Source organism: Pongo abelii, chromosome 10, assembly GCF_028885655.2.
Source record: "Pongo abelii isolate AG06213 chromosome 10, NHGRI_mPonAbe1-v2.0_pri, whole genome shotgun sequence".
NCBI lineage: Eukaryota > Metazoa > Chordata > Mammalia > Primates > Hominidae > Pongo > Pongo abelii.
Genome location: NC_071995.2, coordinates 48,199,640 through 48,219,213, shown reverse-complemented (window position 1 = coordinate 48,219,213; position 19,574 = coordinate 48,199,640). Strand labels below are relative to the sequence as shown.

Here is a 19,574-nt window from a genome sequence, read left to right as displayed (position 1 = left end):
CATGCCATTGCACTCCAGCCTGGATAACAGAGCGAGACTCCCGTCAAAAAAAAAAAAAAAAAAAAAAATATATATATATATATATATATACACACACACACACACACACATATATATATATAGAGAGAGAGAGAGAGAGAGAGAAAGAGTCCACTAGTCAAGAAAACAGCAATTGGCCGGGCGCGGTGGCTCACGCCTGTAATCCCAGCACTTTGGGAGGCTGAGGCGGGCGGATCATGAGGTCAGGAGATCAAGACCATCTTGGCTAACACGATGAAACCCCGTCTCTACTAAAAAACACAAAAATAAATTAGCCAAGCGTGATGGTGGGTGCCTGTAGTCCCAGCTACTCAGGAGACTGAGGCAGGAGAATGGCGTGAACTCGGGAGGCGGAGCTTGCAGTGAGCCGAGTTTGCGCCACTGCACTCCAGCCTGGGCGACAGAGCAAGACTCCGTGTCAAAAAATAGAAAAGAAAACAGCAATGAAAGAAATATTTCAGGGCATGGAATTGCAGGTGAAAAAGAATCAAAAAAAGGGAGGGAAAATAAGGACTCCAAGATGACCCAGATGTCAGACTGCAGACAAAGACTTTAATACACCTCTTACAAGTACATATATTCATGGATAACATTTATGTTTCTAATAAATTGAAATTAAGGGGAAATCACAGCAGAGAGAGAATAAATATTTTTAAAAATGGAAACTCTAGAATACAGCATCTAAAATATTCACTGGACAGTCCTATCACATTGGGGACAGCAAAAGAAAAGTTCAGTGAACTTGAAGATGAACCCAAATCCACAGAAATGATCCAATCTGGAGAACAACAACAACAACAAAAATAGGTTGAAGAAAAATGAACAGAATCTCAGTGACATCAATCAGTCCAACATATGAAATTGGAGTACCAAAAAAAGAAAGGAGAAGAGAGGGCAGAAAAAATTTTTGGCAAGTATTTGGAAATTCCCCAAATGCAGTAAAGAATATCAACATACAGAGCCAAGAAGTTTAGTATTTCCCAAGTATAATAAGTAAAACCATACTAGACACACCACAGCCAACCTACTGGAAACCAAAAATAAAACATCTTGACAGCAGGCAAAGAAAAGGGACATATACACAAGGGAACAACCATGTGAATGATGGTGAACATCTCATCAGAAACAAGAGTCCAGAATGGTATCTTAAAAGAATGGAAAATAATTTTAGCTGTCATCCCTGCATTCTGTATCCATGGAAAATACCCATCACAAATGCTAGGTGCAGTGGCTCACGTCTGTAGTCCCAACACTTTGGGAGGCCTTAGTGGGGGGATCGCTTGCCCGCAGGAGTTAGAGACCAACCTGGATGACATAGCAAAACTCCATCTCTATCACAAAAAAATAGAAAAATTAGCTGGGCATGGTGGCATGCACCTGTAGTCGCAGCTAATTGGGGCGGGGGGGTGGGCGGGAGGCGGGAGGAGGCTGCAATGAATTGAGATTGCACCACTGCACTCCAGCCTGGGTGATAGAGCAAGACCCTGTCTCAAAAAAGAGTGTGAAATACCAGACATTTTTAGTTAAGGAAAAACTAAGAGAATTCATTGCTGGTTGGTACTGTAACAAACACTAATGGAAGTTCCTTAGGCTGAAGGGAACTGATACCAGTTATTGTCAGGCATAGAAATCATAATTGAAACAGAATGAAGCACTGCCTCTTAATGAAATCATCAATAAATTAGGAAACGAGTGGATAAACATTATCCACTTAATGTCCCTTTCCTCCAACGTAATCATTTCTAAATCACAGAACTTTAGAAATGAAGAGCATGGACACTACAAAGAAACAAACCAGAACCTTACAGGTTGGCCTGACATACTCAAGATACAATAGCTGGTGGCAGAAAGCACCACCAGGATTAGAGTATAGCATTCCTTGCTTCTGCACCTGTCTTTCCAGGTGTTAGGTCATTTGATTTTAATAAATGGTAAAAAAGTTAATGTGAATTTTCTTGCAACTTATGTTGCTATGTGATGGCTCATCAAAAGAAGCATAAAGAAAAACTAAAATGGCCGAGAAAAACATTACTTATGATAAAATATTTGTGTTTTTACTACTATACCTGAGACCCCCAGCAAAAGCAATAGAAACAAGAAATGGGAGGTATAAGGAATAATCAAAATAGTGATTATCTGCAGACATTAAAACATTAAAAAAAAAATAAGATACCAAGAAGAAAAAGCAACCAAAATGATTTTAAAGTAGTAAAAATGAATTGAATTAACACTGAAATACATAATAGTTACCATAATAATGAATAATGTAAGCTAAAACAGCCAGCTGTCCCCAATTTAACCAATAAATTGAACAGAATTCTATTAATTCCATTATGGATTTTGTTCAGTTGTTTGTTGGAACTAGACAAATATTCTAAAATTGTGTGAAAATGTAATGATCTAAGAAAAGCCAAGACAATCCTGAAAAATAAGGTCAAGGACAAAGAACTAGCAGAAGTAAATAAGGATATTATAAAATGATGATAATTAAAACAGTGATATCTGGCCAGGCAAGGTGGCTCACACCTGTAATCTCAGCACTTTGGGAGGCCAAAGTGGGTGGATCACCTGAGGTCAGGAGTTCGAGAGCAGCTTGGCAAACATGGCAAAACCCCGTCTCTACTAAAAATACAAAAATTAGCTGGGCGTGGTTGTCAGGCACCAGTAATCCCAGCTACGCTGGAGGCTGAGGCAGGAGAATCGCTTGAACCCAGGAGGCAGAGGTTGCAGTGAACTGAGATTGTGCCACTGCACTCCAGCCTGGGTGGTAAGAGTGAAACGCCATTTCAAAAATAAATAAATTAAGAAAATAAAATTAAATTAAATTAAACAGTGATATCCAGGAATGCAATCATGGTGCGGTGGCTCACATCTGTAATCTCAGCACTTTGGGAGGCTGAGATGGAAGGATTGTTTGAGTTCAAGAGTTTGAGACCAGCCTGAGCAACACAGTGAGACCCCAACTCTACCAAAAATTTAAAAATTAGCCAGGCATGATGGTGCGCACCTGTGGTCCCAGGTACTTGGGAGGCTGAGGTGGGAAGATCACTTGAGCCTGAGAGGTTGAGGCAGCAGTGAGCTGTGATCATGCCACTGCACTCAAGCCTAGGTGACAGAGAGAAAGAAACCCCAGTCTCAAAAACAAAACAAAACAAAACAGCCATATTGGTTCAGGGAAGCAGAACTCAAAGAAAACAGAGAATCTGAAACAAATCTCATAGCTGCAGAAGTTGCAGAAGAATGGAAATGACAAAAAATTAAGTGTTGAAATAAATGTCCTTCCATATATGGGAAAAAATAGAACTAGATTCCTATCTTATACTATATAAAAAATTAATTCCAGATATACCAAAGACCCAATTCTGAAATACTTTAAAACTTTAAAGCTATTAAGACTCAGGAGAATACCTTTATAAAAGCCTCAAAGCAGGGAAAGATAAAAGGGAGAAGAACATCATAGACAGAGGAAGTAAAATGACAGCTAGAAAACAGCCTCATCTGTAATATGGAAACTAATAATCCCACCTACTTCACAGCAATAATGAGATTTAAATATGGTAAGTTCTTAAAACCTCTTAATAAATGTAAGTCACTGTTATCCTAGTTCTTCCACCTACTAGTTACATGAAACAAGGTAGGTTACCCTCATGTCTTACTATCCTCACTAGGAAACTGAAGAAAACAAAAGCACTATCTCATTAGGTTCTTGTAAGGATTAAATGAGTCAATACACATAAAGTGCTTAAAACAGAAAGTGACACACAGAGTTCAACACAGAGGGATTAGTAAGAATAATGTATTATATTTACAAATAAGAATAACTATAGCACACAGGGAATGAGGATCAAGTCAAACTAAGTGTATGTTACTGGATTATGGTTTAGAACACTAGCTCTGGTAGCAATGTGAAGAACAGATTAAGTGGGGGAAAAGTTGATAACACAGCAGTTAAGAGGCTACTCCAAGTGTTCAAGCCTAAACAATGGGAGATTTTTGGAAAGCATTTTCACAGGACCTGAGAACAGATTAGACATGTAAACATAGTGATCAAATGTGTCATCAATGACAATGCCTAGGTTTCCAAATGGTTGTATGTTAACGTAGTGATGCAGTTAATTGAGATGAGGTTGAAAGTACTGTGAATATTTTTCATCTCTGTTTCTAAAAATTATTCCTATTGCTCATTTTGAGATCTGGAATTATCTCATATGTTGTAAATCAGCATCTAATTAAACTTCATGCTATTTGAAGTTACCCCTTTGTAAAGAATTGCTGTACGCAAAGTATTTTTATGGCTTATCAAAGAATTTTCTGAAGTAGCACATAATACAAGCCAGAAATTTGTTGTTGTTGCTCGTTTTTGAGACAAGGTCTTGCTCTGTCACCCAGGCTGGAATGCAGTGGTGCAATCTCTGCTCACTGCAACCTACACCTCCCAGGTTGGAGCAATTCTCCTGCCTCAGCCTCTCAAGTAGCTGGAATTACAGGCGTGTGCCACAACACCCAGCTAATTTTTTCTATTTTTAGTAGAGACATGGTTTCATCATATTGGCAAGGCTGGTCTCGGACTCCCGGCGTCACGCGATCCACCTGCCTTGGACTCCCAAAGTGCTGGGATTACAGGTGTGAGTCACCACGCCTGGCCCAAGCCAGAAACTTTTTGAAAGTCACTATGGGTTTTTATAAAATATTATCTGTCTGTATTTTTAAAATTCTCATACAGAGAACCAAAACCTGTTCTGGTTTCACACTGATCTCCTCTATTTCTTACCATAATTGGCTTGCCCTGAAATGTTTTAACGTCTTCTCTTAAGTATTTAAAAGCCTGTTAACAAAGCACAAAAAAAACTTTCATTAGCATTCAAACATTTCAGTAAAGTTATCTTTATTATGTTGAGAGTTTAGTATTAAACTATAAAAACAAAATTATGTAGGTGATTCCACTGTGCAGGTGGACAGGGAATGAAAAAGTAAAAATGTAACGCCTTCTCAACCACAGTTCATATTTATTGTAGAAAAGCCACCATGGATTACTGCAGACAAAATGCATTAGGATTGAAAACAGACCCAAAATATCCCTAGAAACCAATTTAAAAATGATCAACTTTCTAATAAATTGTTTTAAAAAATAAAAATCCGTGAGTGATTTTTAAACACTCTTATCATAGATATATTTGTGTTTCAAAGGATTATTTCTCTTTAAGACATGTTAACAATTAAGAATAAAACCATCACCGGGTACAGTGGCTCATGCCTGTAATCCCAGCACTTCCAGAGGCCGAGGCAGGCGAATCACGAGGTCAGGAGTTTGAGACCGGCCTGATCAATATGGTGAAACCCCGTCTCTACTAAAAATACAAAAAATTAGCTGGGCGTAGTGGCGGGTGCCTGTAATCCCAGCTACTTGGGAGGCTGAGGCAGGAGAATCACTTGAACCCAGGAGGTGGAGGTTGCGGTGAGCCGAGATTGCGCCACTGCACTCCAGCCCAGGTGACAGAGTGAGACTCTGTCTCAAAAAAAAAAGAATAAAACCATCAAGTCAAAATTCCATGAATTTTGTTTATTGCAGACCTATTATGAACTAAAAATGCCACTAGGTACATGGTTCTCGATCCCTATGTTAATTTTAAAACTGTTATGTTAATATTCTTATCGACAGAAAACAAACTTCCTAAATCAAAACTGAAAAACTTTAGGAAGATGATCAAAAAGGAAACCAATTGAGCAAAAGCAAAAGGGTGACCAAGGTACTCACTAGTCTTGATAAACATCAGTGTAAACACACATTTTCTCAATTAAAATATACCACTACTTATTTTGCCACTAGGATGGACTTGTATCAGAAAAATGTTTTCTTCTTACCTGTTGTGCATCTGTGTCTGACTGGAAAGTGATATACCAGTTGCTATTGTGTGCAAACTCACAGCTTATCACTTTGGGGCAGTTTTCGCTTTTGAACAAAGCTTTCACTTCCTAAAAAGAAAAAGAAAATAAGTTAACTCTAAAAAATACATCAATAATTGGCATTTTTTGTTGGTTTGTTTACTAGTAATGTTAAGCCTATCTTCATGTCTTTGGTCCTTTCTATCACTTCACTTGTTAACTTTTGCCCATTTTTCTACTGAGGATAGGCTGTGTTTCAAAACAAATACAGAGTTAATAGGAAATATATTTGAGTCTGGTCTCAAACTCCTGGATGCAAGCAATCCTTCCGCCTGAGCACCCCAAAGTGCTGAGATTATAGGCACGAGCCACTCCACTTGGCCAGGAGATGTATTTTGTACATGATTTTGGGATGATTTATTTTACGATCAGCAAAGCATAAGTATTTCACTTCCAGTGGCAAGCTAAATGCTTAGTGAAATCTCCCCTGTCCTTTTCCTGCCTGGCCTCCCACAGGACAAGTGATATCCTTCATTAACATTTTCTAGGCAATACAAATTTTCACGCATTCTCATTTAATCCAGTTGCTTTGCTTACAACACATACATTAGTTAATGTGCAAACATATCTTCTCTTTTCCGTAATTAGTATAAATGTAAACAGAAACTCCAACAGCTATATGGATTCAGAAAAAGGGTGACTACCAAAACCCAAAATGGTAAAACTGTTAATGGATGGAAAGCAGCTTATTAAAAAAAAAAAAAAAAAAATTAAGCGAACATTAAGTATCCTTAAGAATTAACAGAGGGAAAGAAAATATCTACTGAAATAGCAAAGGTCAAATGCAGCCTGAGAGCTCAGTGGCTCACTTCTGTAATCTCAGCACTTTGGGAGATTGAAGTAGGAGAACTTCTTGAGCTCAGGAAGAGCCTGGACAACATAGCCAGACACCATCTTTACCAAAAAAAGTGAAAATTGGCTGGGCATGGTGGCTGGCTCCTGTAGTCACAGCTACTTGGGTGGCTGAGGTAGGAGGACTGCTTGAGCCAAGGAGTTTGAGGCTGCAGTGAACTATGATCGTACCACCATACTACACCCTCAGTGACATCTCAGAAAACCATTGATTGAGGAAAAATTTCTTAACATGAAAAAAAATTTTAAAAGCAAAAAACAAAAAACTCCTCAAAAACCCAACAAAACATTTGGTGCCTTGTTTTATTTACTGTTTTTTCATGTGTATGAACTCTTCATGTATTCAGAATATGAATTGTCATAACTGCAAAAATGATGAAATGGGGCACAGGGGCTCATGCCTGTAATCCCAGCACTTTGGGAGGCCAAGGTGCACAGATTGCTTGAGCCCAGAGGCTTGAGAACAGCCTAGGCAACATGGCAAAACCCCATCTCTACAAAAAAGTACAAAAATTAGCCAGGCATGGTGGCATGCGCCAATAGTCCCAACTACTCAGGAGGCTGAGATGGGAGGATCGCTTGAGCCCATGAGGTCAAGGCTACAGTAAGCCGTGACCGTGCCACTGCACTCCACCCTGGGTGACAGACTGAAACCCTGTCTCAAAAAATAAAACAAAATAACATTCTATTCTAAATAGCTAATCAATTACAATGTCAGTTACTAATTATCCTCATCTTCTTTAATGTATATCACCTTATCATGGCAACTTAACATGAAGCTCTGTGGCACACTGATTATGAAACATGGGCTTTAGAATCAGAGAGATCATGTTCAAACCCAAACTCCTGTCATTTAAGAACCCTTGTATCTTTGAGCAAGCTACGTAACCATCCTAACCGTCAGTTATTTCATCAGTAAAACAGGTAATAAAACCTTTGGCTTTAAATAATTGCAAAGTAATAACTGGGAGAATCTAATTGTCAAATTGATTATAATGTATCATTCAAACATTATTTTATTCTGGTACATGTACCATACCATCTTTATGACTGCAACTTTGCTTTATATAATATTTCGCTGAACAATAGGGTTAGTCCTGCCTCCTTAATCCTTTTTTTTTTTTTTGAGACAGAGTCTCGCTCTGTAACCCAGGCTGGAGTGCAGTGGCTCCATCTCAGCTCACTGCAAGCTCCCAGGTTCACACCATTCTCCAGCCTCAGCCTCTCGAGTAGTTGGCACTACAGGTGCCCGCCACCATGCCTGGCTAATTTTTTGATTTTTAGTAGAGATGGGGTGTCACCATATTAGCCAGGATGGTCTCCATCTCCTGACCTCGTGATCCGCCTGCCTCAGCCTCCCAAAGTGCTGGGATTACAGGCATGAGCCACTGAGCCCGGCCCTGCCTCCTTAATCCTTAATCAAAATCTAGTTTTTCATTCATTCTTACAGATGAATTCTCAAGTTCCCAAAATAGCCTATTTATATATTAGTTGCCATTGAATCAATCTAGTAAATTCAGAATGTTTCACTGCAATACTTTGTCTACCCTTCTAAGAAAATAGAACTATATCTTTTCCTTTCTCTATACCATCCTAGTACTTCAGAATTAATGGAACAAATTAGTATTTAACCTTTTCACAGTAACTGATGAAGGCACTGACTTATGCTTGCTTGTGTACCTCTTCCAATTTTTCTTCTTTGCCACGAAAGGCAGAAGAAACCTCTTTTAATTTAAACAGAGAACATTTAGCGTTTACAATTATTAATAATTTACCTCTATTGGTGTTGTTTCAGGAATCTCTCTAAGAATTACAATACAACGCTTATGACTTGGTCTCACTTTCTCACCCTTCTCATCAACTTGTACCATGGGAGAAGCTGAAATTTAAAAGAAAAGGTATCATTCAAACATGACAAATAGTGATATTATCGACGCCATTAAAAAAACTATTCATTTTAATTTCCAACTGAGTAAATTTGCAGAGGCTGGGTTAATATCCTAAAGAAACTGAGTTGTAGAATCAAAGATTACAGGTATGACAATTTTTTTGGAGATCTGTATGTAAAGAACACTATCAAATGTTATTCATTGAAAAAACATTCAGAGTACTTACAGAGTAACTTTGGCACTGCCTTCAGGGAGCATACAACATATATCTAATAAGGCAAATTTCTTGTATACAATAAACAAATTCTTCATTGAGGAGATAACAAATGGATGTTAACAGAAATTAGTGTACTTTCATTGGCCAAACACTATGCTGAGGAATGTAATGAAATCTGATATGTGAAGAAATTCTTCCTAAGATTAAAGTTCAAGAAGCCCTTAAACCAAGAACTATATGCAAAGTATAAGCTATCCAGGATTTCAATTTACTTAATCTTGCATACTACTACAGAGACCCAAAAGCCAACTTTTAAATGCTGATTATGAGGAAATATTATACTAAATATAGTAGCAAATAGTCCCTTCATGGAGTTAATATACCAGATCTCCATGAGCAGGTAAGTAGACAGAATAAAATAAGCAGTTAAGTGTGATGGCATAGGTATAATAAGCGCCAAGTTCCAGCCTAAACAGGTGGGAGATTCTGCCTCTCTTTGCCAACTTTTAATGCAGACAAGATTGGGTCATTTTCAGAAATGATGTCTCTACAAACCAATGAGAGATTCCATAATGTTTGTAATCCTCTGTAATGTTCCATAAATGTTTGTAATCCTCTGGAAATGGAAATCTATTCCACTGTAAGTCTATTATCAGACTTGCTATATTTAACTTTTAAACATTTTCAACACATCTCATATAAAAGTGAAGATCTGCCTTATTCAGTCAAATAGTTAACAAAACCCACTCTTAAGAGGTTACCAAGAAATACTGATACAAGACACAAAATCCAGCAAAAATTCTTAAAGCTTCAATCAAGAAATAAAAATCCATTACCAAACTTCAGAGCAGTATTTGTCAAACTGCCCATAGCAACTCATTAGTAGGTTGTAAAATTAGAAACAAGTTTGTTACAAATATTTCGGTCGGGTGTAGGTATATGGTGTATATTGAACTGTCACGAAAAATGTACTTCTTATTTGGGTTCATAAACTTGAAAGACATTGTCTTAAAGGCTGTGTGATAATGATACATATCTAACACTCCAGAAAAATGAGACTTAATTGCTTATACTTCTTAAGTGGGCAAGATGATAAACAACCAAGGTGCAGAATTATTACAGAAGCTGTATATAGGCCGGGGGTGGTGGCTCACACCTGTAATCCCAACAATTTTGGGAGGCTGAGCAGGACACACACACACACACACACACACACACACATACACACACGTCAGTAAAAATAAAGGTGGTGGCTTATAGACACACCTGTCAGTAAAAATAAAGATAAGGCTTGGGAGGCCAAGGTGGGAGGACTGACTCAGCCAACGAATTTAAGACCAGCCTGGGGAATATACCAAGACCCCACCTCTATACAAAAATTTAAAGATTAGCCAGATGTGGTGGTGTGCGCCTGGGGTCCCAGTAACTTGGGAGGCTATGAGTTAGAAGGATGGCTTGAGCCCAGGAGTTTGGGGCTGCAGTGAGCTGCGATTTGCACCATCACACTCCCTCTTGAGTGACAGAGTGAGACCCTGTCCTTCACCACAACCCCCGAAAAAAAAAACAAAGAGAGAATTCAGAAAAAAACAACAAAATAAGGGGGTGGGGAGGGGGCAGTAAAAATAATTCCCTATATGATCAGAAGTCAAAATAACATTTTACGTTTAAAATTTTAAAAAAAAAGCTAAAAGGTATTTTTACATACATCTTAACACTTCAAGAATTAGATCAGGGTCTGTAGTCAACTTTTTTATTTCTTCCATGTTGGCAACTGTCCAAATTGGGATGAACTGATCACTATCCATTTGAGATATCAAGTAAAGATCCTTTGACAAATTTTCTCTGAAAAGAATAAACAAAATAGTCCTATAAAACAAGCAATTATTAAAAAGCATCTAACAAGAGGTATCTTACTCACTCTTCCTACCTACTTTTTAAATGCATGGAAATAGATTATTCTATCAGAAATAACACTAAACTTTTCAGCGAACTCTAAAAAGTTGTTAAAAGTTCAATTCAAAAGATACTAATGTAATATATATATACACATTAGTTAATATAACTTTTACAGTATCTCAATTCCCAAACACGTCTAGCACAACATTGGACAATTATACTGATATATAAAGAGGTTTAATATTACAAGTAGCATTTTAACAAAACATTACATATAGCAGAGTTCCATCTTATAAATACTTCATCAGTGATATTAGAATACGCATGATAAAAACTGTAGCTGAACTGTGAACTGACTCAAGAAGGATTTTCCATTTCTTTTTCTTTTTTTCCTGAGACAGAGTCTTGCTCTGTCGCCCAGTCTGGAGCGCAGTGGTGCAAACTCGGCTCACTGCAAGCTCCGCCTCCCGGGTTCAAGTAATTCTCCTGCCTCAGACTCCTGAGTAGCTGGGACTACAGGCGCCCACCATCACGCTCGGCTAATTTTTTTTTGTATTTTTTAGTACAGACGGGGTTTCACTGTGTTAGCCAGGATGGTCTCGATCTCCTGACCTCGTGATCCATCTGCCTCAGCCTCCCAAAGTGCTGGGATTACAGGCGTGAGCCAGTGCACCCTGTCCAAAATACATGTTTTAAATTATTTAAGTCAAACATGCTTATATATAAATACATAAATTGGCTGGGCGCAGTGGCTCATGCCTGTAATCCTAGCATTTTGGGACGCCGAGGCGGGTGGATCATTAGAGGTCAAGAGCTCAAGACCAACCTGGCCAACATGGTGAAACCCCGTCTCTACTAAAAATATAAAAAATTAGCCAGGCTTGGTGGTGGGTGCTACTCGGGGTGCTGAGGCAAGAGAATCACTTGAACCTGGGAGACGGAGATTGCAATGAGCCGAGATCACGCCACTGCACTCCAGTTGGGGCAACAACGGCGAAACTCCATCTCAAAACATAAACAAACAAAACGAAAAATAAAAAATATATATTTAATATTAACACACAAGATGCTTTAAGGTACATTAAAAAAAGAAGATGCAAACATTGCATCTTACACGTAAAATCTTGTTTAATAAACTTAGGTAAAATCAAATTCACACCTTGCTATTCACATCAAATATTCTTTGAAGCACTCTGGCTATAAATAGGTGGAAGTTTTTGCTTATAAGCCCCCTTCTCAAAGAGTACTGTACTGATCACCCTATTTAAAACTGCAACCACCCCAGCATTCCTGATTCCTGTCTTTGCATTTAATTTTTTTCCCATAGCACTTATCTCCTAACATACTCCTGAGTTGCTTATTTATTATGTTTGTTTTGTGTTCTCACAGTCAGAATATAGGTTCCATGAAGGATCTTTGCTGTTCAATCAATAATGTATTTCAACTGCCTAGTGCCTGGCAAGGAGCAGGCTCAAAGGCCCTTACATTCAAATTCTATTAAAATAGAGGCCAGGCATGGTGGCTCACACCTGTAAACCCAGCACTTTGGGAGGCAAAGGTGGGTGGATCACCTGATATCAGGAATTTACGACTAGCCTAGCCAACATGATAAAACCTCGTCTCTACTAAAAACACAAAACTTAGCCAGGCACGGTGGTGTGTGCCTGTACTCCCAGCTACTCGGGAGGCTGAATCAGAAGAATTGCTTGAACCCGGGAGGTAGAGGTTGCAGTGAGCCGAGATCGCACCACTGCACTCCAGCCTAGGCAACAGAATGAGAACTCCATCTCAAAAAAAAAAAAAAAGATATTCCTTAAGATTCTGAAAATAAGACAACTATAAACATAATTTTTGCAAAACTAAAAAGCTGTAGCCTAAATGAACTCTGAAATTTAGCAGGTCTATTCTTAAACAGTGATTCAACTCTTAGCTAAAGAAACTGTACCTTGTCAGAAGTAAATCAAATTAATGGATATAACATCTAAGATTTGATTATTCATGAGTAATACCTGATATGTATTAACGGCAATTTTGCTGAGCTACAAATGTCAATTACCCAGCTGGTTCGAACTATATCACAGTCCTGAGTAGGATGTGATGGATCATGACAAGTAGGAGCTTCCACTGCAACAACTAAAAAAGCTGGGATAAACTACAGAAAAAAAAAAAAAAAAATCACGTTTTTGGAGATCTGGGAAAGCTGTGGAAGCTTCAAGCACAGAATGACTAAAATGCCCCAAAGAAGATCTTTCCTTCCTGAGAGCATTTGCAGATCTTGACTCAGACTCTACTGGACAATAGAGAAACCAGCAGCTCTCCAGGCAGTTGTATATAAGTGTGTGGTAGGTGTAATGGGCACAGAACTAGAATTATGAATGGAAATTATGGGAGCCAACCAATACAGCTGATTTTCCCCATAAGATGTTTCCTGAGTTTTAAAGAGGAAGATGGGAGATTGGGAGTCAGGCTGAAACGACAGTAAAATTTATGTGGTCTTGTGATTAAGTCCCAGTGCAAGCAAAAATGTGGCAAACGCAAGTCTCCCCGATAAGACACTGCCAGATTTTCTTTCTTTCTTTTTTTTTTTTTGAAACGATGTCTCGCTCTTATTCCCCAGTCTGGAGTGCAATGGTGCGATCTCAGCTCACTGCAACCTCCACCTCCTGGGTTCAAGCGAGTCTCCTGCCTCAGCCTCTCGAGTAACTGGGATTAGAGGTGCATACCACCACGCCCAGCTAATTTTTTGTATTTTAAGTACAGGTGGGGTTTCACCATGTTGGTCAGGCTGATACTGAACTCCTCACCTCAGGTGATCCACCTGCCTTGGCCTCCCAAAGTGCTGGGATTACAGGTGTGAGCCACTGCACTGGGCCAAGACACTGCCAGATTTTCAAGCAGTATGGGGTAGGAAGTTAAAGAGCTAAATCTCAAATCTCTGTATTAGAGATCTAAATCTCCTTGGTTTTGTAAGATTAGGGTGACACAAAACTGCCAAGCTCTAAATCAAAAGCCTCAAAGGGCCATGTAGAAGGAATAGAGCTAAATCAAAGGTGAACTGAGTCCATTTAAAATTGTTGCTCAGCCCTGACCTAGCTCAGTTCCTGATTGGATTGAAGCAATCAACATTTCACTCTCTGCCTAATAGAAAAAAAGTTCAAACTCTGTCTAGGGTTATATCACCTACATCTTCTATGATTCTGTTGTAAGTAATGTACAGCATAAAATCAAAATTTACAAGACATACAAAAAGGCAGTAAATTATGACAGATAATTCAAGAGAAGAAACCCAGACAATAGAAGCAGACCCATAAATGATCTAGTTAGTAGGTAAAATTCACCCAGGCTGGAGTGCAGTGCTGCAACCTCAGCTTACTGCAAACTCCACCTCCTGGGTTCAAGCCATTCTCCTGCCTCAGCCTCCAGTAGCTGGGACTACAGGGGCACACTACCACACCCCGCTAATTTTTGTATTTTCAGAAGAGATGGGGTTTTGCCATATTGGCCAGGCTGGTCTTGAACTCCTGACCTCAGGTGATCCACCTACTTTGGCCTCCCAAAGTACAGGCTAAAGTAAATACTACCTGAATGTTTTGTTTCTTTGTTTTTGAGGTGGAATTTCGCTCTTGCCACCCAGGCTGGAGCCCAGGAATAACCTCAGCTCACTGCAATCTCTACCTCCCCAGTTCAAGCGATTCTCCTGCTGCCACCTCCCAAGTAGCTGGGATTACAGGCGCCCACCACCACACCTGGCTAATTTTTGTTTTTTTTATTAGAGACAGGGTTTCACCATGTTGGCAAGCCTGTTCTTGAACCCCTGACTTCATGATCCGCCCACCTTGGCCTCCCAAAGTGCTGGGATTACAGGCATGAGCCACTGCGCCTGGCCCATTATTCTTATCTGTAAATAAGACATCTCCAAATGTTTGCCTGAAAGGATTCCTTATTTAATAGAAGACACTGGCGATATAAATTATCTATCCAACTCCTTACTATTTTGCCAAAAATGACTCTATGATTAATGTTACAAGAATCAACTATTAAAACATGCATCAAGAAATAACTTTTTGTCAATTCCAAAATTGAGCATGTTCATAGAAAAAACATCCAATGCAAACTTCATTATCTTTATATTAAGAATAGATCCTTTGCATATCAGATTGGAGACTACGCTTTTTCTTTTTTCTTTTTTGAGATGGAGTTTCGCTCTTGTTGCCCAGGCTGGAGCGCAATGGTGCGATCTCAGTTTACCACAACCTTTGCCTCCGGGGTTCAAGTGATTCTCCTGCCTCAGCCCATGGAGTAGCTGGGATTACAGGCACACACCACCATGCCCGGCTAATTTCTGTATTTTTAGTAGAGACGAGGTTTCTCCATGTTGGTGAGGCAGGTCTCGAACTTCCAGCTTCAGGTGATCCAGGCACCGAAGCCTCCCAAAATGCTGGGATTACAGGCGTGAGCCACAGCGCCCAACCCTACACTTTTAAATCTAGATAAGGGGCCAAGTGTGGTGCCATACGCCTGTAATCCCGACACTTTGCGAGGCAGAGGAGGGCAGGTCACATGAGGTTGCGTGTTTGAGATCAGCCTGGCCAACATGGTGAAACCCTGTCTCTACTAAAAATACAAATATTAGCCGGGCGTGGTGGCCGCACGCCTGTAATCCCAGCTACTCTGCAGGCTGAGGCACGAGAATCTCTTGAACCCTGGAGGCGGAGGCTGCGGTGAGCCGAGATCATACCACTGCACTCCAGCCCAGCAACAGCATGAGACTCTGTCTCAAGAAAAAAAAAAAATTTAGTTAAATAATAATCACCATCCTTGCGCTCTATTTCACACGTATTTTACATCTACTAATAAAATTCAATAAAGGGGAAATAGCAATACCGTGAAAAACAGAATTCTAATTGTTTCTTCAGACATTCTTTTAGGTCTTCTGTAGAAACTGCTGAATTGCTTTCTCCTTATGGTAGAAAAGAAGAGGGAAAAAAAGTTAATAGCATGTTAGTAGAGGTGATAAATCTGACATACTGTTGTACTCAGAAGCCACAAAGTATCTACAATCAAAATTCACCACAAAGCTACTGTTTGAGAAACAGGGTCTCCCTTTGCTGCCCAGGCTAGAGTACACTGGTGCGATCACAGCTCAGTATAGCCTCAACCTCCTAGGTTCAAATGATCCTCCCACCACAGCTTCTTGAGTAGCTAGGACCACAAACTTGTGCCACGATACCCAGCTAATTTTTTATTTTTATTTTTTTGTAGAGACAGGCTCTCATTATGTTGCCCAGACTGTTCTCAAACTCCTGGGCTCAAGCAATCCTCCTACCCTGGCCACAGGCATAAGCCACTGTGCCTGGCCCAAACTGTATTTTTTATTATTTTTATAATTTGGACAGTTCAAAGTCTAACTAATTTCTGTCAACCTCGACATTCTTTCATCAGATACATTTCATATTAGTTTAAGGTTATTTTTATCAAAAAATTAACAATGCACAATACTAAAAGCACTTAAAGGCCAGGCGTGGTGGCTCACGCCTGTAATCCCAGCACTTTGGGAGGCCAAAAGCAGGTGGATTACTTGAGGTCAGGAGTTTGAGACCAGCCTGGCCAACATGGTGAAACCCCATCTTTACTTAAAATACAAAAATCAGCCAGGTGTGGTGGTGCGTGCCTGTAATCCCAGCTACTCGGGAGGCTGAGACAGGAGAATCACTTGAACCCAGGAGGCAGAGATTGCAGTGAGCTGAGATCACGCCACTGCACTCCAGCCTGGGCAACAGAGCGAGACTCCCTCTCAACAACAACAAAAAAACAACAACAAAAAAACACCAATTGCTTGCCATATCACTTCAACTCTATGTTCAAAGTAGGCAGTTGTTTATATATAGATACATAAAATTTTTTTTTCAGACACAGTTTCACTCTGTCACCCAGGTTGGAGCGCAGTGGCATGATCTTGGGATTACAGGTGCACGCCACCATGCCCAGCTAATTTTCGTTTTCTGTTTTGTTTTTTTTTTTTCAGTATAAGACAGTGTTTCACCATGTTGGCCAGGCTAGTCTCAAATTCCTGACCTCAAGTGATCTGCCCACCTCGGCCTCCTAAAGCGCTGGGATTACAGGCATGAGCCACCCCGCCTTTTTATCTTTAATTTCACACTTTCCTTTAATAGAACCTTCATAAACAATCTTTTAACATTACAAAAGTCATGTTATCTGAAAACAATGTAACAATCAACTAACATTACATTAACGTAACCTTCTTTTCAAATAAGAAAATAATGCCATAGGTTTATCAGAACAAGTATAAAGAGACCATGGGTGGGGGGGTGTCCTGTAATGAATTCTCATTTTAACAATAAAACCATAAAGTTTACCAGAAACATCATATATTTGGTAACTCAGATCTTCTGGTCCTAAAATCATCCCATCAGTTGATTCTTCAATGCCTGTAGTATTTCTTGTGGTTTCACAAGATGAAGAATACATTACTTCATATTCTTTACATGTATCTTCTGAGAGCTCTGCATTACCTGTATTAAAGACAGACACTGAAAGTAAATGGGAATTATTTAAATTCTATTTGCAGGAACTCTGGGCAGTATGTCACCTATAAAAAGATTTTAAGGAATTCTACCAGTTTGAAATATGTCCGCATGGTTTTAAGCAAGAGTTATCATTCTGAGGGAGAAAAGTTTTGACAATTATGGATAAACTAAAATGATCAACAATTGCTAAAACGTATATAGCATTATCCATGTATCAGACTACTCCATGCGCTTTATTCATTTAATTTTCAGAAAATCCTGTGCTGTAATTAAGATTGCTTCTGTTTTACAGATGGAGGGAAAAATGCATAGAGAAATTAAGTTATTTGCCCAAGGTCGAACAGTGAGTAAATAGCAGAGTCAATGATGGTGGATAAAAACTAATTTATAAATATCGTTATTATAGATGGGTTGCATGCTGGACCCAAAAACACAGGTACTACTTGAAATTAGTGGCAATCTATTCATGTTAGATATAAATGAGAATTATATACAAACTGCATGTTAAACATTTATAAATGCTGGATGCAGTATGTTTAAAGGAAGAAAAATTGATAAATATACTTAATCAAATAATCAAAGGATATATCCTGGCCAGGCATGGTGGCTTACACCTGTAATCCCAGCACTTTGGGAGGCCGAGGCTGGTGGATCACTTGAGGTCAGGAGTTCGAGACCAGCCTGGCCAATATGGTGAAACCCCATCTCTACTAAAAATACAAAAATTAGCCGGGTGTGGTAACCGGGTGTGGGATTACAGGCATGAGATAAAGCCAGGCGCCTGTAATCCCAGCTACCCGGGAGGCTGAGGCAGGAGAACTGCTTGAACCCAGGAGGTGGAGGTTGCAGTGAGCAAAGATTGCGCCACTGTACTCCAGCCTGGGTGACAGAGCGAGACTCTGTCTCAAAAAAAAAAAAAAAAGAGATGTATCTCAAGCTCGGTAAACTTGCTTGGCCATACATTTAACCAAACTGTGATTTTTATGACCAAATATTTAAGACTTACCCTCAGGATGAGCACCTGATGTAGCTGCTATTTCATGCCAAGAGCTTTCAGTTCCATGAGTTACTGGGGTGGCATCAGTATTTCCAGGAGCAATTTCTTGCCATACTTTGGCATTAGGATTTAAACCAGTTCCTTTAGATGCTACCTGCTAAATAATCGAAGGATCTATTTGTAAATTTTTTAAGTCAGAGCATGAAAATTACAGATTTAGATAAAATTGCTTTTCCATTACTTAAAAGTGGGGGAGAAATCCAATAATTATATTTAACAAATAATAAATAATATTAAAGTTTTGATCAACTTGAAAATGTGAAATATCTATATAAAATTTAGCTTCCTCTATTAAAAAATAGGTATCTCTAAATATTAAAACAGAAATACTGCCTAGGTGCAATGGCTCACGCCTGTAATCCCAGCACTTTGGGAGGCTGAGGCAGGAGGATCACATGAGCCCAGGAAGTTCGAGGCTACAGTGAGCTATAAACACACCATCATCACTCCAGCCTAGGTGACAGAGGAGACCCTGTCTCAGAAAAATAAATAAAATAGAAATACTGCTTTACCCCAACCTACCTGCAAATGTCACAAAATTTAAACTATTTACATAACTTTAGAGACACTTGTGTATTTTTTCATCTACAGCAAATTTTTTAGTTATCTATGGTATTTTCCAGAATATTATAAATTTTTATTGCCATCTAAGCTGCGATCGAGACTTTAGAGTCTGAACAATTCTATAACTAGAAATTTTATCCCAAGATAAAAGCAGTGATGTGCTTTATATTGTAATTTTTTTCCCACCTGTCCTGCAAGTGTATGTTCTTAAAGTCCATAGCATAACTACTTTAAATAGTGCCATTTAAGGTAATCTCTTGAGGCAGAGCACAATGGTTCATTCCTATAATCCCAGCACTTTGGGAGGCCAAGGCGGGCGGATCACTTGAGCTCATGAGTTCGAGACCAGCCTGGGCAACACGAAGAAACGCTGTCTCTACAAAACATACAAAATTAGCCGGGCGTGTTGGTGGGCGCCTGTAGTCCCAGCTACTTGGGATGCTGAGGTGGGAGAATGGCTTGAGCCTGGGAGACAGAGGTTACAGTGAGCTGAGTTTGCAGCACTGTACTCCAGCCTGGGAGACAGTGAGTCGGTCTCAAAAAAGAAAAAAAAAACAAAAAAACAAAAC

General features: G+C 39.4%; 1 protein-coding gene across 17 annotated transcripts in view; it reads right to left on the bottom strand.

Annotated features, from left to right (window-relative positions):
* The window catches only part of LARP4 (La ribonucleoprotein 4), a 77,409-nt gene that overhangs the window by 31,327 nt on the left and 26,508 nt on the right, over positions 1-19,574 (bottom strand). For 13 of the 17 annotated variants that reach the window (XM_024256885.3, XM_063711753.1, XM_054527963.2 and 10 more), the window contains 7 exons: positions 18,391-18,538; positions 17,214-17,369; positions 15,721-15,796; positions 10,646-10,782; positions 8,610-8,713; positions 5,902-6,012; positions 4,811-4,864 (listed from right to left, as the gene is read on the bottom strand). In XM_024256885.3, coding sequence (XP_024112653.1) covers positions 4,811-4,864; positions 5,902-6,012; positions 8,610-8,713; positions 10,646-10,782; positions 15,721-15,796; positions 17,214-17,369; positions 18,391-18,538 — 786 coding nt within the window. Of the gene's footprint in view, positions 1-4,810; positions 4,865-5,901; positions 6,013-8,609; positions 8,714-10,645; positions 10,783-15,720; positions 15,797-17,213; positions 17,370-18,390; positions 18,539-19,191; positions 19,213-19,574 lie in introns of those variants that run through there. The other 4 variants (XM_024256886.3, XM_024256893.2, XM_063711756.1 and 1 more) reach the window with 2 other exon arrangements.